Source organism: Aulonocara sp. 'chitande type north' Nkhata Bay, linkage group LG20, assembly GCF_057382095.1.
Source record: "Aulonocara sp. 'chitande type north' Nkhata Bay isolate Kocher_YH1m ecotype deep benthic linkage group LG20, A_spYH_male_GT1.1, whole genome shotgun sequence".
NCBI classification, from domain to species: Eukaryota; Metazoa; Chordata; class Actinopteri; order Cichliformes; family Cichlidae; genus Aulonocara; species Aulonocara sp. 'chitande type north' Nkhata Bay.
The window spans coordinates 20,590,987-20,616,686 of NC_141363.1; the positions used below are offsets into that span (position 1 = coordinate 20,590,987).

Below are 25,700 nucleotides of genomic sequence, written 5' to 3' on the forward strand. Positions count from 1 at the left end.
TGAGATATCACTGATACTTATTTGAACCTGTAGGGTCTACCTTACAATATAAAGCACCTTGAGGTGACTGTTGTGATTTGGTGCTGTTAAATAAAACGTGATTGAACCACAGAAGACACAGAAAGCCCACAAAAGACCCCTACTTGAATCAGAATCTCTCTCGCTGTGGGACTATTCTGGACCATGTCCCACTATGGACGTGCCACTCAGCTTCATTGAACAGCTGATTTATTTCCAGTAGAATCTGAATGTGAGTATTTTTAGCCACTAAAGAAAAGCTGAGACGCTCGGCCTCGACCGTGTCTCTGGATAACGAGTTTTATTTCATTACAAACAGTGTTTACATCGTGGAACATCCAGTGAATCAAACTTCTCTGTAACAGAACCGCTACCAAAGCTTCAGTAGAAATTTCCAAAGTAATAATACACAAATGAGTGTAATAAATACAACAAGGACAGAACCACAGTCAGAATATAGAGAAGAAAGGAAGTGAACAGTTTATGGGTCGACCCTGCTGTCCCCGCCAAACCTGAATGTTTCATAAGAGTCGACATGAAAAGCTGCTGACAAACACTGGCGTTCGTTTCCTGCTGAATCGTCCAGCAGGGGGCAGCAACACCATGACCAAGGTCACCCTTTGGCCTCGGCTGTATTTTCCATCACGTTCCAAGAAAATGTTCCTTGAAAGCTGCAGGACATTTCCAAGAAAGCCAAACAGCCTGCTGTCAACTGTAGGAGAAAAGCAGCTTCTCAGTGGGTGAAAAAACCCTGGTTCATTCTGTTTCTTTTACACATCAGCTGTTTGTTTCCAGTAGAAACGCCTTCTGCCAAGTGTGACACTTTTATTATGCAGTGAGAAAACTGACAGCAGCTCCCATCTCATGTCTACAACATCTACGTACTGCAGAGATCTCAGCCAATGCTGAAACAAGGCTGAGCTGTACTATCACGTAATACCACTTTGATCCACTAGATGGAGCCGTGAATCAGCGTTAACATCTGTACAGTAGTGTTTCTTTCACAGTCATCACAGCTTTCTGGTAAAACACCGCCACCTTGTGGTGAAAGTTTTCATTAACATTTTTTCCCAAAAAACAATTCCTACAAATAACCAGAATCCAAGAAATGCTCCAAGATTTCTGCAGCAACTACGACCACCTCCAGCGCCCCCTGCTGCCAGCTTCAGCCTAGAGAATCCTCATCTGAGGTTTGGTTTGTTTCAGATGGAGAGCAGCAAGTTTACAGCTGAACAACATCTCATTACTCACTACACTGACACCACGGCACAGTTTGCATGCCAACACTCTACAAGGAGCATGCTGTGGACGGGCCGAATGAACCGAGCTTCAGAGACGGGAAAGAGAGGAGACTGTGGAGGTAACAGGCAGACTTCAGGATGTTTCGCTAAATTATCTGGAAAAAAATCTCTAAGTTGTTTTTACACTTGAAGCTCAGGCAAAACAAATTGTACGGCCACAGAAAATCCCGTTTAAACATCAGCAAAACAGCATCGGACGAAACCAGCTCAAAGTTCAGTCCCACTGACCTTCATGTTTTAATGTGTTTACTGAGCTGTACGAGGACCCGGCTTCATGGTGCACGCTCACAAACACCGAGGGAACCATTTAGGGAACCGCAGCTCGCGATGCCGTTTTTTGTCGTTAAACCAGGTCAAACTCGCGTCACAGATCTTCTGTCAGTGCGATTACAAAAATACATCTGGGTCGGAAGCACATCCACTTTGTAATGGGCACCAAAGAAGGGTTCATTTAAGAAACGAGCTTCATATCAACCAACACCACCAGCAAAGATAAACAAAATATTGATTATATAAGAGTAATGACTAAAAGAAGAAATCAGGAGTGAGAAAGGAGCAGTGAAGGAACACAACAGCTGTGTATACATACAAACCGACTGACCTGTGTGCAGTAACGCCTACAGAGCGCAGGAAAAAGGAGCCAACATGGCGGCAGCTAACACCGAAATGTTTATGACATCATTCAACGAACCCTAAACTCACAGGGAACAAATTTAGAGAACAGGCAGCTGGAAGTGAAGCTTTTGAGGGCTTTCTATTTTCAGGAAAAACATTTACAACTAAAAGAAAGGAAGGATCTGATTGGACGAGAGAACTGCAGGTACACAGAGGAAACGGGAACAGTCCTATGCAGTCATTTCAACGGTGTGTACTGCAGTGTTGTCAGGCTCGGCGCAGTTGGCGCCCTCGTTGGTGGTGCTGCGGCTCCGGACGCCGTCTGTGGAGCCCACGCTGGAGGCCGAGTGAGTCCTGGAGCGAACCAGCCGGGTCATCCCCGCCGTGGGCACTGAGGGGGCGACACAGATGAAAACGCGTTAGTGACAGAGTAACAGAGGGCGGAGCCAGCGAATGTATGAGCGGAGGCTGATTTGAATCGTCCGCGGTGAGCCGAGCCGCTGGATTCAAATCTGATGACAGTCTGTTCACACTGAAGCTTTGTCCTGTCATGCGTGACGCTCACTTTACACACAGACGAAGAGAAGCCGCTGTAACACTCAGGCCTTCTGCACAACAGGAAGTCCATGTGTTCTGCTTTCACCCCACTGCTCTCATTGTCCGGACGGATGACTACTTTTCAGGAGGACACGACTCGAAGCTAATGGTCCAGTGTGTGGGCTCCCTCTGCACGCTCCCTCATCTAAACACAAGCCCCGCGAATGGTTCAGGTGCAGACTATCACCTGCAACACATCCTGACCAACTCTCCAGCCCTCTGTTCATGTGAGAAAACTCACTTCGACTTAAGCGAACACAGATCCATCTGACTGAGTCATGATTGTCCTGCTCTGTCTCTTCTCTGAGTGTCCCGGTGTTATGATTAAACTGTGTTAAAAGTGACACTTTCAGAGGTACTTCGTTTTGTGCAGCATGTTTCTGAAGTGCTGAGGTTTGTACAGCAGTGGAAACAAAGCAGAAGAGTTCACAGGAAGTGTTGGATTCCTGCGGTGGGACAGGTGTGTTCTCGGCCTCATAGCTTTCTCATGTCACAGTGTTTTCAGCCTTTCAGACACGAGCAGCAGCTCAGAGTCGAGCCCGAGAGCCGACAGTGTGAACAGAGAGATGTGCTGGCATGCAGCGCAGCCTGCTGGTCGCTCACTGCAAAGGAAGAAAAACGTCAGCGTGATCAGCTGATCGACAGCATGCACACACATATGAGGGGGAGGACGATGGAGAGGACGAGAGGGGTTCAGATTCTGGTTGGAATCCTGATACCTGATTGGCTGCTGATGTGGTGTAAAGCAACATGAGGGACTGGAGGAAAAGAACAACAGAGAGAAACAGGAACAGAGAGGAAGGAGGGCAGGGTGAGAAACCAACATGCTGTAGTTTAATATCACTCACTCACACACACACACACACACACACACACACACACACACACACACACACACACACGCACACACACACACACACATCAGGTGTGTGTGTTTACAACAAATCCTAAGGCAGGTCATGCTGTGCAAACTGTTACTTACACAGAAAATCTAGTGAAGCTGAGCTACAGACGGACAAACAGACAAAGACACGAGTGTGAGGGCACCACACGCTGCGTTAGTCCTGCAGGAGGAAATGTCTACAAACGTAACGCACAACCACTGTGGGCGTGTGCAGCTAGCCAAGACCTGTAAACGTGCTGCCATCAAATTGATGGTGAAGAGGAATGTGGTGCTGCTACGGCTGCCAGCAGACTGCTGAGGTCGCCCGTAGTTTGTCTGCAAACACTCGCTCACTGCTCTCTAAGTAGTAATGAAAGTGAAAAACACAAACTGGAAACGGCTCACTTTCAAAGTAAAAGTTGTGCCCCAGCAAAACAGCTAATATGTTTCAATGTGTACCTTTACTTTAAAAGCAAGCATTCTGCATTACTGGTGATGTCACTTTTTCCTGAACTGCGTGTCTGAACTGCTTTACAGACGCGTCGGCGTCTTCCATATAAACTACAGGCGACTGTGGCCATGTGACCAAAGTGATCACAAAGAGATTTTTGGTACAGCACCGTCGTTGTGACCAGTTTCACCCGGCGACAGCCAGCAACTGCAGGAACCACTGGCCAGCTGCTCGTAGAATTCATATGTTTTTACACTGAATACAGTGCACAACTCTCGGGTAATGTGCAAACCATAAACCAAAGCTGAGATCATACTTAACAAACTGTTAGACGCTTTTCATTTAGTATTAAGGGGAGTCATGAAATGGTACTCACTGTAACCCATCCCCTGCACAAAGTACTTGAAGGCCTCGGCTAGTTTTCCAGGCTGGTGAAAAACAAAACACAAATTTCCTCAATTTGACACAATTACTAACAACTACAAACATTAAAGTTGTATTAAGTTTCAAAACTTCAAATATGAAGGACAAATCCTGGTCCTAATCTTTATTACAACAGGATTATTTTCTTATTATTACAACATGGTGGAGGAGAAGGAACAAGCAGGGAGTTGCTGAGGCTCACCTGAACCACCTGAGGAAGTCCTCCACAGTCTGCCATCTAGTGGAGACACAAAAAAACATCATGGGGATAAAACAGCGACCCTTTAAACCAGGGGTCTCAAACTCCAGTCCTCGAGGGCCGCTGTCCTGAAACCTTTCCATGTGTCCCTGTTGCAACACACCTGAATACAATTAGTAGCTCATTAGCAAGAGTATAGAACTTGACTGCATGCTGAGGTGGCAACCCCTAACATTCATTCACTCATGAGCTGCTGTAACATGAATCAAATGACTGAATTGCCTCCTCAGCATGCAGTCAAGTTCTATACTCTTGCTAATGACATACTAATTGTAGTCAGGTGTGTTGCAACAGGGACACATGGAAAGGTTTCAGGACAGCGGCCCTCGAGGACTGGAGTTTGAGACCCCTGCTTTAAACGCTACGATGACCAAAACTAACAAGCGCATTAAAGTCTAGGTTTGTGAGGCTACGTTCACACTGCAGGTCTTAATGCTCAATTCCGATTTTTTGATCAAATCCGATTTTTTTGTCTGCTCGTTCACACTACAAATAAAATGCGACAGCAAACGCGCTCTAGTGTGAACGCTCAAAGTGGCCGCATGCGCAAAAGAAGACGTCACACACAACGCGCTCTGTTTAGACCCAGAGCAAACAGTATGTTTGACTGATGGCCCTTAATATAAAGACTTCGGACTTCATGTTTCCCAATTTTTGCTTTAAGTTATTTTGTTATTTACATAATAATGTAAATAACCTAATAATGATCCTTATTGCTGTTTTAGAGGAGCGGTGCTTCAAAGGATAGCTGCAGATTTCTGTCAGAATCTGCAGGTTATGCAGTACAAATAAAATGTTCACGTTTCTCCAACGTTGTCTTCCCAGCACTTTCACCAGATGGCCAGGAAGCGTTCACGATGTCTTCTCGGGCGCTTCTCTGGCGCTGATAATTAGCATCTGTCTTGTGTCAGTGACGTAAAAGACGGATTTAATGCGACTTGACCGTTCACACAGCAGTCGCTTTCTAAAACATCGGATATGTATCGGATTCAGGACCACATACGAAAGTGACCCAGATCGGATTTGAAAATATCGGATTTGTGCCGTTCACACTGTCATAGTATGATCGGATATGGGTCACATAGGGTCAAAAAAATCGGATTTGATGCGCTTTCGCCTGCAGTGTGAACGCAGCCTTAGACATACAGAGACTCTTTTAAACAGTCTGAACAAGTCTGAGAAATATTTATTAAGCAGATTAATTTTTGGATATTCAGATCACATTTCAATAATCCCTCATCAGTGGTGGTGGAGTATGATGGGAAGAAAGATTAAATTAACCCCCATGAAAATCCCACTTTCACGATAAATTCATAGAAACAAAGACAAACAATTAAAAGTTAAATTCTAAACTCAGAAAGTCAAACCGTGTCATCCGCCCACCCAGCGGGGTGAGCGGATGACCTTTTAGCCTTTTACAGCTGAAGGACAAAAATTAAAAATCCAGATCTGTGGAGGGTGGGAGTTTTAAAGGGTGCAGGGTATTTATTATGATATATGAGACTCTATTAGAAACATAAATACTGTGCAGCCTAACATAACAGTACTGATATGGTTAGCTGTGCAGTTCAGACCATCCAAGATGTTTGTGTTTCAGCTGCAGTGAGTGAAATTCGGGTGTTTTTATGGGTCCCTTACTTGGTATGTGTACGCTGATACATGTGTTGCATCCACATAGTTTACGACTGCAGCTAATCCAACTAACTAGCCCCCCCACCCCAGGTGACATCAGGTTTCATAAATAAAATGATGAGTAGAGACGGTACCTTGAGCAATGTGGTCTTGGTGGGATTCATTCTGGAGTTACACTCCACCTGCAGAGCGCACAGACAGTGTTCACTAGAATGTGACATCATTTACTGGCTGTTGTCATGGAAACAGGGCAGCCACTCACCACGACATCAACGGCAGGCGACGAGTCCCCGACGACCAGCAGAGTGGGACACCTGAGAAACGAGCACGCCGAATAACGGAACGAGTCACATGACCGTCAGACATGTTGAACGAGGTGAAAGAAGACGAAGACATACCTGACGGTGGTGGCTGTGTTCTCATTCAGACCAGAGACAGGACGCTCCATCTGCAGCTCGGCGCGACTAACACACACACACACACACACACACACACACACACACACACACACACACACACACACACACACACAGTAAGGCAGTGAAGTGGACACAGTGAGCTGCAGCATCAGTGAGTCTGGGATTTTCTTTCTTTGTAAGGAGCTCGGATCAGATCGAAGCAACGATAAAACCAATGAAAATCTGAAGCTTTCTGAAGGGTCCTTCAGCCTGTTAGCACTCTGCACTGAAACTTGATGTGAATAATGATTTGCTCACACCTGTGATGTGAGGATGTCTGTTCTGCCACCTGAGCTGTCAAAACACATGTGTCTTCTTCCTAAAGATCAGCACAGCTCTTATTTCCAGCTCCCGTCCGCTGTCACTGATGATGATTACAGGGGCTTGAAAGCAAAGCTGTCAGTGTGCGCTCTGCAGCCTGCTCTCTGTTAAACACTGTTTCTCAGATAATTACGGAGCATTTTGTTGCCCTGAAAGATGCAATTAGTCCAAACAACCTCAGTGTTTGGGTCAGGGTGCTTCTGAAAAATGAAGCATCACTTTAGCTTCAGGCGAGGATTAATCGCATTTATAAATTGCATTTATTCATCACATCCACAGTGTTCAGTGTCCTACCTGCTGTAGCTGTTGTAGAACATGGCCAGGTTGTCCTGTGGTATATCCTGAGAGATGTGGAGTCGATACGTCTGGATTATTTCCTTGTTCTCTGTTAACTCGTCCTAAACACACACACACAGGTTTCAGTGGTGGTTAACCACAGCTTAGAGTCATACAGAACGAGCCTGCAGTGCCTGCTGTCCTCACAGTGCTGAAGTGATGCCCCATGATGATGTCCACCAGGTTGCTTGTCCAGCCGCTCAGCTGCAGGAGACAAAAGACGAACAGACAAACTGATTCTTGGTGTTCGGCTGACAGTTTAAATGATGCTGTCTCTGTTCACACGCAGTGACTAACTGTAAGGACAGTTGAACTCTGGAGCTTGCAGACAGACCTGAGCTCGTTCAGAGCTCGCCTGCAGATGTGTCTTTCTGCTCCGTATTCTCACTCACTCGACCCGCTCTCTGCGGTTTAGACGAGGATGCTGCCTGAGCACAGCTGAACCTCTCACTGTGCATCCATCGAATAATTACCGCTCGGACATCACACAGACTTTTTGTGGCAAAAAAAAAAAAAAAACACCTTAATAATAATTTTCTCAAAACTGAGCATGGTGACAGTTTTCTGTGCATCCTCTTGGTAAATATTATATGGCACGTGCCACTTTAGCTGCTTCAGCCTGCTTTCAGTTGCTGCTGGCTCTGCAAGCCACTCTGCAAGCCACTTCCACTGCAGCTTCTCGATTTCATGCTTTGCATCCTCTCACTTTTTTCTGTGTGGGTCTTAGTACTGCACTCTCTTCCTTTTGGCTTTACATGCATGCACATGGAAAAGTGGTGGTGAGAACATTTCTTTCAAACCATTACCGATAAGAAAGTATCTGAAGTTGACTTTTAGTTCAATACAATTAACAAACTTCCTCTTTGTTTACTTTCTTCTTTTTCAAAAGATGCAAACTTAAAAAAAACAAATCATACGTATTCATTTTATCCTGGCTCCACATTTCTCCACCTGCAGATGTTTAAGGACAGCTGGAGTCGGTATCCAGAGTTTGTGTGTGTGTGCGTGCGTGTGTTACCTTGGAGGCAGCCCAGTCGATCCAACCCTTGGCACACGGGTCAACGTTAATCAGAACTAAACCCTCCACCAAACTGGGCTCATTCAGCTGAAACACGACAACAACCGTCATCAGTTACATCATCTTCATCATCATCAAGACTGAAAACCAGCGACCCTCCTGTCCCTCCTGTTTGCTACTTACTGCCAGTTTGGTGAGGACGTATGCTCCGGCTCCAACGCCGATACCAATCACGCTCTTTATGCTGATGATGTCACACAGATACACATTAGGGTATGCTGTCTGTCTGAAAATTACCCATCATGCACTTGACTGAACAGAAGACGGCAGACTTACTGAAGCTGGGTCATGACAGATGGCAGCATCTCAGCCAGCTCATCCATGCTGGGATACTGGTACCTACACACACAGTCATGTTTACATCACTTCAGAGGACATCACACCCACTTGGGGACGGAGTAACTCACATCTGACACACAGATGTGTGTCAGATAGTGTGTCAGTGTCAGATAGTCTTCGTTTGTGTAGAACAGAACTTTTGAGAGACGGGGAACCTCGGGGAGAAGCTTGTAAAGAAGACAGCACTGCCACTGACTTCTATAAATAACTGACGCCTGGAGAATAGTTGAGTGGGTTATTATTTTGTCAAGACAGAGACCATCGTAGGCGGTCTGTGTGTCATTTTACTTCCAAAAGATGGAAGGTTGTCTTCAGGTTGTTTTGTTGCTTTAATTAATTTATTATCAGCAACAATATAAAATTATGCACAAAAGGAATTACTAATGTAAAAAAAACAACTTGGTTTTGTTTATATATGTTTATATATAAACAAAACTCCAAAACACATTTCTAGCTTTAACTGAACTTCAAAGCAGAGCTACTAGATCACTTAAATTACACAACTGAAAGCATGTGTGTATTGTTTGTGTATTTATACACAGGCACTCATATTTATTCAAATAATTTTAAAAAAGTTCATTTACCTGTTACTACCACACAACAAATCTGGTCGTTGGTACTTCTTGGCTTGTGTAGCCACCAGGTAACAAAAGCTCAACACTGCCCCCTAGCATCCTGGAGCACTTCTGTTGTGTTTTGTACGTGTTTTGTATGTAGGGGCCACCGTAAATATACTTTTATTTATTCGAATAAATCATATAATACAAAAACCAACTATTTACATTTTAACTTTTAACTATTTAAATTTTCAGCTTTTTCCTTTTAAACAAATTTAAAGTGAAACAACACAAAACACTGCAAACCACAACACAATTAAATATAAATTAAAATATGAAAACAAAAAGAACATGCATATTCTCTGTCATATGGACCTGCATGAATAAACTTTCTGAATCCTTTATCATCCACAGCTGTAAATAGTTGTGGATGATTACTATACCTTTCTAATGTGACGTTGTTGTCCCTGGCTCTCTCTCTCTCCCTCCCGCTCTGTTCCTGTGCTACTGAGTGTAACTACCGCCCCTCCCCCCTCTGCCCAGCGCAAAGCACAAGGCTCACGTGCCGAGTGAAGCGGAAAAAAGTGAGAGAGAGAGAGGAAAAAAACAAACCACGGCTCCCAATAAGGAGCCGGCTTGCGTCGTTCACTTTGAAGATCTGGCTCCAAGAGCAGTGTCGTTCGCGACCGACACATCACTAACCAACATTTTAAGCGCTGTTAGAAAATCATCTTTCTTTGTTAGATTTAGTCTGCTGCTGTTTACTTTGTAGGTCATTATTTGTTGTCACTACTACTATACCGGTTTGGATGAATTATTATAAATTATTTTCAACATTTTCTTTGTGTAATGTAAACCCACTACATAATATAAAGTCATTTTTATTGCCTGAAAACAAGAGAAAACAAAGTTCTTGCTGAAATAAAGAACTGGCATTCATCACAGGCCACATTAACCCTTCCACACAGTCAGTCCTGCAGCACTTTGTTCTACAGCTTTTCCCCATCATGCACACACTGATGGATGCATCAGGAACGTGGCTCAGCATCCTGCCCCATCCAAACCTGCTTTAACTGCAACCAGTGGACAGTTAAAGCAGTGCAGCGATCATAATATCCAGTGCTGTGAAAATCATTCTTATCAGATGTAATCGTATTCATAACAACAAACTGCTTCTGCTGTCACAGTGTACAGCCGCTGTGGGTGGATTGTCCGAGCTGTGTTTCCACACACCAGCAGAAGCTGCTACTGCACAGCTGAAGGTGGGAACAATCACCGTCTGACACCGTCTGTCTCTCTGCTTTATTATTTACAAATCTGAGTGGAAAATTAGAAGATTGTGAAGAAGCATAATCTACACAATAGCTCTGCATAGATTTAGGGTCCAGTGTTAACGTGACACTTACTAATGTAACCGACCACTGTAACTGTGTGTAAAGGAAGAGTGTTCTTCCTAAGCTGGTGCAGGTTTCTCTGACAGCTCCTGTTTCTGCTAACAAGTCAAAATGCTGCAAATATCAGGACACTTCAGGTTAAATACGGGTTTTTAAAAAAAGCAGCAAGCATTCCTGAAGTATGTTGTTGCAACATTATAACTGTTTTTATTAAATATAGTCTTTTTCTATTCTTTGCAGAATCTATTTTTGCATAAAGTCTTTGAGGTTTAGACTAAGATTTGAACTCCAGAAGGTTTTATTGCACAGTAACGACATAAAACTTCAACTTAACTTAATATCTCTGATATTCTGGATTCAAACAAATCTGATACATTTTCTGATTTCAAAATAAAAATCAAGTCAATGACTAACGTCAGCTCTGACACTAAACAGAGTCCTCACAATCCTCCGAGGTAGTTTTCTTGATTTAAAAACACAGCCTCACAGAAACACAGCAGCTGTTCAATGGGGACAGTTTTGTGTTAACAGCAGATCAGCCACAAGAAAACACTGGTGAGTGTTACACCATGGAAAACGGCACCTGTGTGTGTGTGTTAATACCCAACAGAGCATGCTGAGTGTGTGTGTGTGTGTGTGTGTGTGTGTGTGTGTGTGTGTGTGTGTGAGTGTGTGTGTGTGTGAATACCCAACAGAGCATGCTGAGTGTGTGTGTGTGTGTGTGTGTGTGTGTGTGTGTGTGTGAGTGTGAGTGTGTGTGTGTGTGTGTGTGTGTGTGTGAGTGTGTGTGTGAGAGTGTGTGTGTGTGTGTTAATACTCAACAGAGCATGCTGAGTGTGTGTGTGTGTGTGTGTGTGTGTGTGTGTGTGTGTGTGTGTGTGTGTGTGTTTTACCCTGTAGGGAATATAGGAGCGTTCTCCTGCTGTCCCGGAGCATCAACATGCAAAACTGAGAAGTGCTGCGTCACTTCCTGCATGTCTTCAAAGTTAAAGAGGCTGTTGAAACATGACTTATCTACACACACACACACACACACAAACACAAAGAAAACAATGTGTTGTGTTTTTGTTGTCACATAATTCGTTGCTTCATTAACCGTGTCCGTGTTTTACTCACGGTTGAGTCCGATGTCATGGTAGGTGAGGATCGTGGGCCGGTTGCCTTTAGCGGCCCCCCTCATGGTGACGTGCAGCACGCCGTGGGCCGTCTCCACATCGTGCTCCTGAGCAGCATCGCGAACAACACACAAACCCCGCCCTGTCAGCACCGACAACAAACATGCACTGCAGCACGGAAGGGGGGGGGGGGGGGGGGGGGGGGGGCTCTAATATCTGGAGTCATTTTAAAACAGTAAACAAGTGTCAGCAGCTCTGAACAGATCATTCATATTCATGTGATCAGGAACCACGCCACACGAACTCTCAGCCTGTCACAGGCTGTGTAGGAAATCATCCACATTCATCTGGTAACAGATGGAAACACAGGCAGGCGCACAGACCTGTGAATGGATTCATGGGTGCTGTAATCTCATTACTGACTCATGGAACCACCTGACAGATCCCATTAATGGATCTGAAGTTCATACTTACTCACATGCACACACAGTTTTACATGTTTGGATCTGCGGCACAGTGAGAGCATTCGTATGCTTTTACTCAAAGCACAGAGTCAGCGGACACACAGAAGAGCACCTCACTAAGTAAATATACTATAAACGTGCTAATAAACAACATCATGTGACACGTGACTACGCCATTTTCACACCTGCACTGCATTAACCTCAGCGGCTCTGTAACACCAGGTCTTCAGTTCTGTTTTAAAAAGTCTGCATGAATGATCAATTTTTAATTTCAGTTACAATTTTGGGTTCCAATTAATATTAGAACAAGAACAGAAGTTTGTTTCAGCACATTTTTCTTTTACTTTTTCCAGAAAAGTCCAAACTCTCCCCCCTCCAGGCTGTGGAATAACTGCTTCAGTACACACAGATTTACTTATTTAGCTTTTCCAGTTCAACTGTAATTAAAGTTCAAGCAAATCCACTTAATTAAAACACAGATTTCTATTTTGATGTACTCTCAATTTTTTCCAGTCTTTGAGAAACCTCGTTAAATAATCGTGATCACTGGCAAGTCCATAGTACGTGGACTTCTGTACAAATGATTTAAGGTACTATCAGTATCAATTCAGAATCGTGTCTAAAGCAGGTCGTTTCCTGCTGCGTGCTTCATGTGAGAGAGGAAAACTGTGGAAAAGATCCCAGGACGACTCTTCTGAAACTTCCTGTGTGAAACCAGGCTGAGTACAAGCCCGTGTGTGAGGTTCAGTGCACGTAAACACGAGGATGCTTGAAAAGTCAGTTTCTTTGATGAGTCTCATTTCTACAAGTGAGCACAGCAACAAGACACGTGCGTCAACGTGAGGACTGGAAATAAATTAGGCTGATGATGTGAATCTGAGGACTCGCTTCATGCAGACCTTTATTCAGGAGTGCGGTCAGACGGGCTCAGGACCTGTGATGTGGAAAACAAGTGGAGGGATTCACCTTTGTATGAAAGTGTGAGAGCTTTTCTCTGGATTGGTGAGTCAAACTGTGATACTTCCTCTAGCAGAAGTTTGTAGGATGAAAGTCTGCAGGCAGCAGAGTGAAGCTCCAAGCATGTTTAAAACAAAGTGCTTTAGCTAAAGTGTTACAGCTGTTCCTGACTTTGGGGAAACAGTGTATCTTAAAAGAATAAGAAAACACATTATGAAGCCTCTATACTGAACTGAACTCAAAAATTAGTTTTCACAGTTTTCCAATGCAACGGCTGAGTCTCTGCTTTGACAGCACGCTTTATTCAAGTGGACCTCACACGGTTCTGAGGTCCACTTCGGCGACCTCTGAACCGTCTGAGGCAGGAAGTGAATTCCCTGCAATCAGAAATAGTGGTCTCAATGCTGTTACTCATGCAGTACCATCAGAGCAGTGACAGTGAGCCCAAACACGCAGCCACAGTCATGAAGAACAGTCCTCAGACACGATAGCGCTGTACATAGACGGACGTGTTGTAAGTAACATTTTAACGGATTAATATCACAGCATGGAAAAGCAGCCAACTCCTCTCCAGCTAACTCGAGGCAACTAAAAGCAGAGAGCAAGCTACGAAGCAAACTGGCTCAGCAGCTGTAAGGTATCAGCTGGTGAAGCATGACTCCAGAGGAGCTAATGAGCAGCTGACTCACCACCCCAACTTCTAAAGAACAGAAGATCTGGTGCAGATCCAGAGAGTCAGACATCCTGACAGAGGACAGGAGGAAGAGAAAAGGTTTCAGAAAGATGGAGGTCAGCCGTGCTGACGTCCTTCAGCCTTCTGCTGAGTGAACACAGAGACGGGAAGCGGGGGTGGTATGATTGGATCAAGAGACATAATCCATGTGGTCATTGGCCGAGAAGTGGAAGGTCTTAAAGTCTAAACAGTCGAACCTGCCCTCTCTCTATCTGCAGTCCCCTTCAGCTTAAGGTACTTTATTTCTACCTGCAGGAGGTTTGATGAGAGCTCCCTCCACTCATACAAACCACACAGACGACACAGGCGTACTGCAGGTGCAGCTGCCAGTAGAGCAGGGCGATATGGCCAAAAATATTTATCACGATATATATTTGAAAATTTGCGATAACGATATAACCGACGATATAATTGATGCGAGACAAAATACAACTCCACAACATTACTAGCGCAAAAAGACAACCTTCCATTTATTTTCACTTAAACAAGAAGCTGGTTTTTATGTACATTAAAGCTTTATAAAAATGTAACAGTGCAAATGCAAATTCCTTGCTGAAAGTTTAACCAAAAGGCATTTCCAGTAGAAATGGGCTGACATATCCTGAGCATAACCATGTATAATATCCACTGAAGTTAAAAAGAGGTGCTTTGCAACATTAAACTGCAGTGTGCAGTACGTATTTTTCGGACCATAAGGTGCACGGGATTATAAGGCACATTAAGCGAAACAAAGCAGTCAGATAAATCAAACTTTATTAAACTCATTCTTCTTGCTTCCTCCACTTCTGTACCATTGATTCATTAATGTTGAATTCTCTGGCAGCTGCTCTATTCCCATGTTGTTGCAGTATATTAATGACTAACCTCGTATTGTGGATGGATTATCTCAGTTGTTCTCCTGACTGAAGTTTGGTCCGTTTACAGTATCCTGCCATGCGATTGCATTTGTCTCTAACCATGAGGAACCTTCACGTTAACTTTTATAAGTGGAAAAGTGTTAGTGTTCGTCCTCCAGCTTCACTGTTTATGTTATGCTAACATAGCTGTGTCGCTAGCGATCACGTAGCACATCATTATATACCAGCTAGCCCAACTTCAGTAACCCTACAAACGTCACTGCTGTTTAGTTTCCTGTCTTCATTTATGTTGGAAGTGATAGCAGAGCTGTACGTTTGATTTTTTTCAGAAATCTCTCAGTCAGAACATGCTATATCATGCTTAGGTAACTAGCGAAACTAGCGAGCTAACTTCCGCTAGCTTCCTGCTAACTTCTAACTCCGTTAAATGTAATAACTTTTGTTTTCATGGATGCCTGGAAGTTAAACTTTATAGTTACACCTGGTAAAGCAGCAATGCTGATCGTTTTATTAAAGATGAAAGAATTTAGACAGTTTTTAACTCTAAGTGATGCTGCAGTGTTGTTTGACCTGAAGTGGACGGCGTTTTGGACCCAGATTACTCCCAGATTTAAGAGCATGTTAGTCCGACAAATACGACAATAACGATGGCCGCTTGCATGTTCTGCAAAAAAATGTGCTTTGTCGTGTATCTGACGGACAAACACCAAACCAGTTCCACATCACTGAAGTTGCACCATTTTTACAAACCAATTCTGGTTCATCTGTTTCACTCAACAATCGGCCATGTGCGTATGAAAACAAAGGCACTGCGCATGCGCGTTTTACTCCCATTCTATCGCGATATTTCATTTTCCTATCGTTGCCTAACATTATACCGGTATTACCGTGAACGGTATAATATGGCCCAGCCCTAGCTGCCAGCTCAACAGGTGGATTTAACACCATTACCCAGAAATCAGTGGATTTATCCACCTGGCTGTTTTTAAGAAAAGCTCAGATCACTAGAAAAGAAGCAGACTCACAGCTGCACACTCTGAGTGAACCACCTGAGACGTTTGTGGAACTTTTTAATTAAACTTCATCTCCTTCTCTTGAAACTGACTAATTTAAAAGTCTGCTGAGAATTTACTGTCCTGATTAATCTTCAGTCCTCTAACAGAACACACAGACACCTGAGTCTGGACCTGTGGACCGTGCTGTTGTGCTGATTTGGGAAGTTCTAGGATTTTTTTCTCCAGATGTTGTGGAGCACTATCTAGCAGGTATCTGTGTGACGCAGCTGTCCAGTTTATGGGTGCAGGCTGATATCCGAGCTAGCTAGAATTAGCTAATAACTTAGCACTGTGCCCACTTGACTAATTCTGATCTACAGCAAAAATACCCAGTCTGTAACCAGTGGGTGATATGAAATACACTGAATGTCATCTACTGTATTATTGGCGTTTTTATTTTTGTTTTAAATTGTGAGGAAAATGTCGATTTCCCTGACACGAACACAGCTGGGGAACAAACAGTCCGAGCAGCAGCTCACTGCTCTACATTTACCCCGTCGCTGATGCAGACTGACCTGCTGTGACGTTAATATGACGGGTCCAGAGGATCGATCCATGTGCAGTCCTGCTGACTTCAGCCTCACAGTTCTCCTCAAACATGACAGACTGGGACACTTTCCATCCATACAGTTAAACTCTGCTTGTTTGTCTTTTTTTGGACCAGCCTTTGTTTTTATTACAAGGCAGGAAGAATGCATAGTGTATTATCACATCAGCTGACATCATGCATGTCATCTCAGGATCGGTCCAAGCAGGTTTAGAAGACCCTAAACTCACACTGAGGTTGGACCAGAGGGCCACAGCTAAATCAGCTGAGAGAGTCCAAAAACTGAACAGCCCCTTTCACAGTCAAACCTTCAGATTAAAACACAAGAACTAGATCAAAGTGAGGGGGAAATAAACACTCCAAAATGAAGAAAACCTCCAGTTCTGGACAGTTAGAGTGCTGAAATAGCCCAAACACATACCACAGCTGGGTGCTGATACAAAAACAGGCTGCTCTGTAAATGCTTCCACCCCCTCTGCTTCCACGCATGTAAAGGTGAACAACAGTTCAATAAAACATGTGCCTCCATCAGCGCCGCTTCTAATAATAGCTAATATTGAACGTGACTGATCAGTGTGGACTTGTTTCCTCCTAAATCGATTCTGCTCAACAACACACAGCAGCCATCAAACAGCAAACACTGTTTGATGGGCCTGTAATTACACAAGGATGAAGTATCTCTGAGGTTTTATCCACTTCTCTCACACAGAGTCACTTTCATTCTCAGCTACAGGTTATCAAATAAACTTGTACTGTTCACTCTAAGAATTTTAAAGAAGACCCTGCTGGGGTCATTACTAAGAACTCTCACGGTTGGTGGCCGTGTTACATCTCAGAAACAGTTAAATGTTGTCCATGAATACAATATGAACAGAATTTCTGCTGATGACTCACCTGACAATCGAAATCCTGGAGATTCCTCCCATTCTGAAGAGACAGAGACAAAATTGTCACTTTTTATGTCAATCGCAGTTTCCAGGAACTGAACACAAAGACGACTGTACCTCTGTATTTTATAATTCATTTGACAGAAAATCATTTTCCTCAGAAGTAGCTTAATAAAAGTTTACAGTTTACTTCATCCAACTCCTGGACTCCAGGTCTGAGGGCACCCTGTAAGCCCCGCCCCCTCACCTGTCCTGTCAGCAGTGGTTTGATCTCAGTGAGCTGGACATCATGTAGCTCCTCCATCATAGGACAATCCACCTGTTAAAGCACACAAACAGGAAGAGGAACAGTTTGTTTTACTTGCAGTTGTCGAGACTTCTAATAAATACATATATAAATAAAAACAACGTTCCTGTTTGTTTTTGGGGGGGTGGTCAGAAGCATAAGAGGAAGCAAAAGTAAGTAAATAAAAAACAGCTGACACTGTTTCACATCCACAACAATTTAACTTTTAAACAAACAAACATTAAGAACAAACTGTGTAGGAAGTAAAACTTGACTCATTTTACTACAGTTTATTAGCCTTTAAAACAACGAGTTCACCAAAACTAAGCCTTCTGATTCCTGTGCTGCAGGAAGGAAACCACACAGCCTCAGACCTGAAGCTGCTGGGCGTATGTGGCACATCAAGATGCTAATGTTTAATCCAATTTTATCCATGCATGTGTCTTAAAGCCCCTCAGGCCTGAACATGGCAGCTCTGTAGTTTACCTGTAACCCTTCAGGCCAACTTTACCAGCACAAAAACGTGAAACTTTCATATCCAGCTTTGAAAGTAGACTCAAAGAAACAGCCCGCTGTGCCAAAGCCTTGACCCCTTTGTTCTTTGTCGGCAGCTTCTCTTTACACTGACTGGAGACGTACCCAGTTTCTCAACTAGCTTGGAAATTCTCTTCAGCATCAACTTTCATTTTTGCTGCACTTTCTGTTGGCTGCGCCCGTCTCTTTAGTTTGCCCTGCGTGGACTACAGCACTACAGCTACAACTCCACTAAGAAACTTCGGACACGCATGTTTTTAAGATAAAGATTTGCTAAGAGCTGAATTTGGTTTCAGTTGGTACATGTGAGCTAAATGAGCACATAAAATGTTAGAACAGACTCACAAAGAATTTAAAGAGTTTCAAAGTTTTAATTCAATGGATTTTATAAATGAGTGCTGGCATTAAAGTTTATGATCCAGCAGCTGTGAAGATCTCACAGGTGTGACTGTCACAAGTATTTAACGATGACAGTTTTCTTCCTGAAGGTTTCCTTTAATACAGACAATTTCATTTTTGTGAATGTGTTTCCATGACGTGTGTGAGTGTGGAACAGATATGTTTCATCATGTAATAAAACAGTTGTGAGAACATTGTTTTCTTCTTTTTTGATGTCTTATTCATGACACAATTATCTAATTTATTTTCAAATTAACTTGGTTAATTTCAATGGAATTAAAAATAACATTTTCATGACTATTTTAAAAACAATATTATAAATGAAATACCTAATACCATGATGCATGAGAGTGGAGGTGGAGCTCTATCAGTGGAAGAAACACTTCCTCACCCATCTAAGTGAGCTCCTCAGTCCCAGCCAACAGCAGTACAGTTGTCCACTAACCAACAACGGGCCGTGAGCTCATACAAACTAATATAGCGTACACGGTTATGTACCAAAATCAACACTGCAAATTAGGGCTGGGCCATATTATACCGTTCACGGTAATACCGGTACAATGTTAGGCAACGATAAGAAAATAAAATATCGCGATAGAATATGGGTAAAACTTGCATGTGCAGTGTCTTTGTCTTCATACGCACGTGGCCGAAAAGCATGGCGGCGACGGAGAATGAGGGACAGCGGATCGTTGAGTGAAACCGATGAACCAGAATTGTTTGTAAAAATGCTGCAACTTCAGTGATGTGGAACTGTGTTGGTGTTTGTCCGTCAGATACACAACAAAGCACTTTTTTTTGTAGAACATGCAAGCGGCCGTCGTTATTGCCGTATTTGTCGGACTAAGGCGCTCGTAAATCTGGGAGTAATCTGGGTCCAAAACGCCGTCCACTTCAGGTCCCAAAGTCAAATGATCACTGCAGCATCACTGAGCGTTAAAAACTGTCTAAATTCTTTCATCTTTAATAAAAGGATCAGCATTGCTGCTTTGCCAGCCAGGTGTAACTATGAAGTAGCATCCAGGCATCCATCAAAACAAAATTTATTACATTTAACGGAGTTAGAAGTTAGCAGGAAGCTAGCGGAAGTTAGCTCGCTAGTTTCGCTATTTACCTAAGCATGATATAGCATGTTCTGACTGAGAGATTTCTGAAAAAATTCAAACGTACAGCTCTGCTCCTCTCTCTGACTTCCAACATAAATGAAGACAGAAAACTAAATAGCAGTGACGTTTGTAGGGTTACTGAAGTTGGACTAGCTGCTATATAATGTGCTGTAAACGGACCAAACTTCAGTCAGGAGAACAACTGAGATAATCCATCCACAATACGAGGTTAATCATTAATATACTGCAACAACATGGGAATAGAGCAGCTGTGATAGAATACAGCATTAATGAATCAATGGTACAGAAGTGGAGGAAGCAAGAAGAATGAGTTGAGTAAAGTTTGATTTATCTGACTGCTTTGTTTTGCTTAATGTGTCTTATAATCCCGAGCACCTTATAGTCCGAAAAATACATATTTGACTTTTTTATTTGGCACACTGCACTTAATGTAGCAAAGCACCTCTTTTTAACTTTAGTGGATACTATACATGGTGAACTCAGGATATGCCAGCCCATTTCTACTGGAAATGCCTTGCTTTTCAGCAAGGAATTTGCATTTGCACTGTTACATTTTTATATAGCTTTAATGCACATAAAAAACAGCTGCTTGTTTAAATGAAAATAAATGGATGGGGTTTTTTGCGCTAGTAAAGTCGTGGAGTTGTATCTTGTCTCGCATAAATTATATCGTCAGTTATATCGTTTCAAATATATATCGTGATAAATATTTTTGGCCATATCGCCCTGCTCTACCGTAAATCACATATTGGGTAAACCAAACAACCAAATTAGAGGAGAGCAGAACACAGAAATCATCAGGCTGGGACTCGTCAGTCAATTTAACACCTGCAAGCCAGTGTGCAGGTGTTAAACCAACACAGAGGAACGTTGGTTTAAACAGAGAATCAAGGATGACGCTTACGTGAAAAGGAAAAAGGAAATCTCTGAAATGAGGAGGAGGTCTTAGAGTACATCTTTCACCATCTTAGCAATGTAGGATTGCATATTAACAATCCTACATTGCTAGTAAATAATGCTAGTTCCAGTAACCACACAACTGCACCGTTTGTTGGGGAAACCTGCAGTCGGCTCAGAGTGCAGAGGTCACCCGGACAAGCGACGAAACACCCCTCCCACCCAAAATCACACATCCAGATGAATGGAATCGACTTTCACTAATACCAGAAAATGTCATGGTGTGAATTAATTTGATTTCCATTGGACCGACATTCTATCCTTCCATCCATCCGTGGATGGATGAACCCAGTCTCTGTGCCTCTGTCACAGTCTACCTGTGGGACAATTCACCCTGTGTGACTCTAATGGAAACAGTGATCTCTGGCTGGAAGTAAGCCATCCTCCTGTGTGTGTGTGTGTGTGTGTGTGTGTGTGTGTGTGTGTGTGTGTGTGTGTGTGTGTGTGTGTGTGTGTGTGTGTGTGTGTGTGTGTGTGGGCAGACAGCTTGGGTAACAGTGTTTCAGCAGAGTGGTTTGGATGGATGTTGAGCTTCCTGTGGGCACTTTGGCTCCAACCCAAACACACAATCGGCGTGCGAGTCAGATGGAGCTCAAACTGAAAACAAAACGAGCTCAATCCCAAACCCAAACATGAACGGTACAGAAATTAAACTGATCTTTTTTACAATTAGATTTTACTCTTATTATGCGGCACTGAGGTGAAACAGATTTATGCGTCTTCTAAAAGAAAATGTCTTCTCAGGACCGGGGATCAGAGACCAGGGAGGATGACTGTTTCTATGCAGTAGTTGAGGCTCCTTTTGAACATTTGCAGCAACCTGATATGAGACACGCGGCGAATCCAAAAACTACACCTCAACTTAGACATGCTGCAGTTTTTATTTTAACTACCATTCTGAGGAAAAATATAGACATTACCTATTATATCAAAGTTATATCAAAGTCCAACAAGAGCTTGAATTCAGTGCAAAATTAAAATTCAAAATTAGTGTAAAAATCCATCTGATTTCAACATGATTTATTTCAAATGTGGCTCATCACAGCACGCTTTTAGAGCTCATCTGGCTGAGAATGATGGGCCTCGCATATAAAAGCCACTATGTGATGAGCTGGGAGTGAGAATCTGGGTTTGTGTCCACCCCAGGCTCTTTGCTGCATCCACAGTCTGCAACAAAACCGATGACCTGATGGTCCAGGCCCAATAAAGCTGACTGGCCAGCCATTGGTCTGTTCCTGCCACTGATGCTGTTTCCAATCAGCAAACAGACTGGTACAACCCTGACTAACCAACAGTTTTTCTTTCCTGATGGTATCTCAGTGTTGTATTAAGGCAGCGTGTGAGGCAACTGAAACACAGAGGCTGTTATTAGTGGTGTGGTAAACACAAGTGAAGGTGTCTGTGGTGACGGTTTCATTCATGTGTCTAAAAATGGAGTGCAGACTTTAAAATGTGTTTCGCAGCACACCTGTGACTAAAACAGCAGCACAGATGGTGCTGTGGTAGTTTATGGTGAGCTGATGCCTCTTCTCTCACAGCAAGTGGCAACGAGGCGGAGCCACGACCGAGGCGGCGAGCCCAGGTGGAGTGAAAGAAAAGGACTCAAAGCAACAGCAGCACCACTCGTCACTGTGATTAAAAGCTCAGTGGGGGAAAAGCCATTAAGAGTCCTTTAATAAACCGTGTGATCAACTGAAATATGAAGAAGTGACTTTTTGAGCCGCTCCTGTCTACCACAGGTTTGTTTAACACAGAAACAAAGAACAGGTTAAATAAGTTTATGCTAAACTTTGCTATCCTCTCAGTTTCTAGCAGCGATGCCTGCAGCATGAGAGCGAGGCTGAGCATTGCCGCTCCTACATTAAAGCTCAAGGTACCAGCAGTACAGTAAAAATTTGTGTTTCATTTATTCGCAGCTTCAGTTTTTATTTCTCTTATTATTATTTTTTACATGTTTCTGTGATATAGTGACTGTAGAGGCTTATATCAGCTTCTGGAGATTCATCCCTGCCTCCCAGTCTGTGGGCTTCTGCTTGTCCACCTGCTTTTTAAGGACTGACCAACGAAATAGGTTCTAAAAGACCAATTCAAAATTCCCAATGACCCAAGAGATATATGGTGATCTTATTATTATATTATTACTATTATTAGACTGTGAAACTGATAAGAAAGCTGTGCTGTGAGCCTAACACAGGAGTCCTTAAAGTCATCATATATTTGCTCTTTTAGTGCCTTTGTGTGCGTTTCTGTAGCTCTTCATCTACAGATTCATACATGGTCTCATCCTACACCATAGGTGTCAAACTCTGGCCCACGGGCCAGATTTGGCCCGCAGCCTAATTACATTTGGCCCGCGAAGCCATACCAAATTATTATTAGAGCTGGCCTGCTGGTATTATACAGCTAATATATATATCGTTTAGTATTAAGCTTTGCTTGTTCCATAATCAGTTTTTCAGCAAAACTTGTCTGAGTCCAAAAGAAAAGATTCATTCTTAAATCTGGAGGAAGATTTTTTTCCTCCATAAATATTAATGTTAGCCCGCGACCTTGTTCCAGTTTTGAATTTTGGCCCACTGTGTATTTGAGTTTGACACCCCTGTCCTACACATTAATATTTATCGGTGATTCTTGCAGGGTTTATGAAAATGCTGTTGAAACACATTTAATGGCCATAAATCTCAGGAACCCGCACAGACATTTGTTATGTCAGATAACACAGACCCTCTGCCTTAACTGTATATAGAACAGCCCCATTTAAGCCAGGAACCTCAATAAAGAAATCAATAAAATTGATTGATTATGCCCAGACTATAAACAAATGGAATGAACTGCAGCTTTATATCAGAAGGGGCTGAAAACGAGCTGATAAAATCAAAGGTAAATGATCAGGACGTGCGGCACTAGCAAAAGTGAGGAGACTGACATCATGAGCGGATTTATTTAATCCCAGCTCTATAAACAAGCCTCATCACGACGTTCTTGTAAACGCCTCAAACAGCTACGCACCTGCCGACATCCATCCGACTAATTAACGTGTAACAACAATAGATGCGAGGCTGGGCTGAACGGGATGTACCGAGGCTGTCCGCCCACACGCCCACACACACAGTGGCAGGAGTTATACTGTGGAGGATCTTTAACGTTTAACGTTAATGAGCGCGGATGCTAAGCCGCAGACCGACCGTTGCTACGTTACCGACACACACCTGTTACCAAACACACCGCCGCCATGTAAGCTAGTTCTCCGAGCTAATAACCTCCACCACTAACTAGTAAGAGTTAACACTGAAACTAACCCGCTCATTTACCCGTTAACTGGTTAATTATCCTGAAGAGCAGTCATTAGTTCGTGCCGAGCCGAGTCGGACCAGACGCTACTCACCGTGTATTGTTAACGCCGGAATCTGCTCAGGTTACCGGTTTAATCCAGCAGCCTGTGACCGTTTCAACGTCAAAGACAGCCGTTAAGATCGACGTGGTCGCGAGGATCCTCTCTCACTGACTGAGCTCGCAACCAGCAGCACGCGGACAGTCCGGGGCGGAGCTACGTCAGCGTAAACAACAGGTCACGAGATCAGCCGCCATATTCTCAACAGGTGTCAAAATTTTCCACGAGCACCAGAAGCTTTGTTTCTGATATAAGATAAGATAAGATAACCTTTATTAGTCCCACACGTGGGAAATTTGTTTTGTCACAGCAGGAAGTGGACAGTGCAAAAGTTATGACGCAAAAATTAGAATACAATAAGAATAAATACAGTACACAACTGTACAGAATAGAATAAAATAATATACTATATACAGTAGAATAAAATAGAATAAAAATATACAATAAGATAAAAATAGAATACGAATGCTATATACAACTGAGTAAAAATACAACGATGCCAGAAAAGATTATTGCACTTAGTATTATTGCATATGTATGGATGTGTGTGCTTGATCAGTTAAAGTCTTTATTATGGAGTCTGACAGCAGTGGGGAGGAAAGACCTGCGAAATCTCTCCGTCCCACACCGTGGGTGCCGCAGTCTCCCACTGAAGGAGCTGCTCAGTGCTGTCACAGTCTGCTGCATGGGGTGGGAGATGTTGTCCAACAGGGATGACAGCTTAGCCGCCGTTCTCCTGTCACTCACCACCTCCACTGGGTCCAGAGGGCATCCTAGAACAGAGCTGGCCCTTCGGATCACCCTGTTCAGTCTCTTCCTGTCCCCAGCAGAGATGCTGCCGCCCCAGCAGACCACACCATAAAAGATAGCAGAAGCCACCACAGAGTCATAGAAGGTCTTCAGGAGTGGGCCCTCCACCCCAAACGACCTGAGTCTCCGCAGCAGGTACAGCCTGCTCTGCCCTTTCCTGTAGAGGGCGTCTGAGTTATGAGTCCAGTCCAGTCTATTGTTCAGATGAACACCAAGGTACCTGTAGCTGTCCACAGCCTCAATGTCCATACGTTGGATGTTCAGTGGTTGCAGTGGAGAATGCTTGTGCCTGCGGAAGTCTACCACCAGTTCCTTGGTTTTACTGGCGTTGATCTGGAGGTAGTTCAGCTGGCACCAGTCCACAAAGTCTATATATATATATATATATATATTTTTTTTTTTTTTACTGCTAAACTTTATTTGTAGTTTTTAATTTGATTAAATTAGCAAATTAGCCAGAGGTCCCTTTACTACGGTTCGGAGCCGCGGACCTTCAGTAACAGTAATAAATCACACGGCAATAGTACATTCATGTAGTTGTAAAAGCATGGTAATATATTAAGTAATCCAAAGTATTCAGAATACGTTACTCTCGTTTAGTAACGTAACGGAATACGTTACAAAATACATTTTGGGGCATGTAGTCTGTAATCTGTAGTGGAATACATTTTAAAAGTAACCTTCCCAACACTGAGTCATGTTGCATGATTTAATTTGATCTGAGCTTTAGCTGTGGCCTCGCATTTGACTCCAGAGTACTTTGGTATAGAAAACAGTTCATGGTCAATAACTGCAAGGTGCCCAAATCACCAACCCTCAGCCTCCGTGCATGCAGTTGGTGTGAAGTGTTTGTACTGATGTGTTTGCTTTACTCCAAGTGTTGTTCTGTGCATTATATATGCAAACATCTGCATTTAGC

At 43.2% G+C, this 25,700-nt stretch overlaps 1 protein-coding gene across 4 annotated transcripts; it reads right to left on the bottom strand.

Moving 5' to 3' along the window:
* Positions 1–304: 304 nt before the first annotated feature.
* Positions 305–24,121, bottom strand: LOC147305513 (protein NDRG3-like). 4 transcript variants are annotated; one of them, XM_086276548.1, is made up of 17 exons: positions 23,966–24,121; positions 17,525–17,596; positions 17,285–17,317; positions 11,779–11,884; positions 11,556–11,676; positions 8,649–8,711; positions 8,496–8,556; positions 8,313–8,399; positions 7,442–7,498; positions 7,253–7,356; positions 6,578–6,643; positions 6,442–6,493; positions 6,314–6,361; positions 4,491–4,526; positions 4,242–4,293; positions 3,251–3,289; positions 305–2,325 (listed from the first exon to the last, which is right to left on the bottom strand). In XM_086276548.1, the coding sequence occupies exons 2-17, from the start codon at positions 17,582–17,584 to the stop codon at positions 2,165–2,167; spliced, it is 1,146 nt and encodes a 381-aa protein (XP_086132674.1). In that variant the 5' UTR covers positions 17,585–17,596; positions 23,966–24,121; the 3' UTR covers positions 305–2,164. The 4 variants fall into 4 exon arrangements, with proteins under 4 accessions (XP_086132674.1, XP_086132672.1, XP_086132671.1 ...); XM_086276546.1 differs by lacking the exon at positions 3,251–3,289 and adding an exon at positions 13,888–13,942 and having other exon boundaries at positions 23,966–24,103; XM_086276547.1 differs by lacking the exon at positions 305–2,325 and adding an exon at positions 2,333–3,133.
* Between the last annotated feature and the right edge of the window lie 1,579 nt (positions 24,122–25,700).

What these genes read in the sequence shown, in the direction of transcription:
- LOC147305513 (XM_086276548.1), bottom strand. Translation starts at nt 17,584, where the DNA reads ATGATGGAGGAGCTACATGATGTCCAGCTCACTGAGATCAAACCACTG. An exon ending in TCTGTCATGACCCAGCTTCA is followed by an intron (nt 8,557 to 8,648) that starts GTAAGTCTGCCG and finishes TGACATCATCAG; the next exon opens with CATAAAGAGCGTGATTGGTA. An exon ending in TCGACTGGGCTGCCTCCAAG is followed by an intron (nt 7,499 to 8,312) that starts GTAACACACGCA and finishes TGTCTCCTGCAG; the next exon opens with CTGAGCGGCTGGACAAGCAA.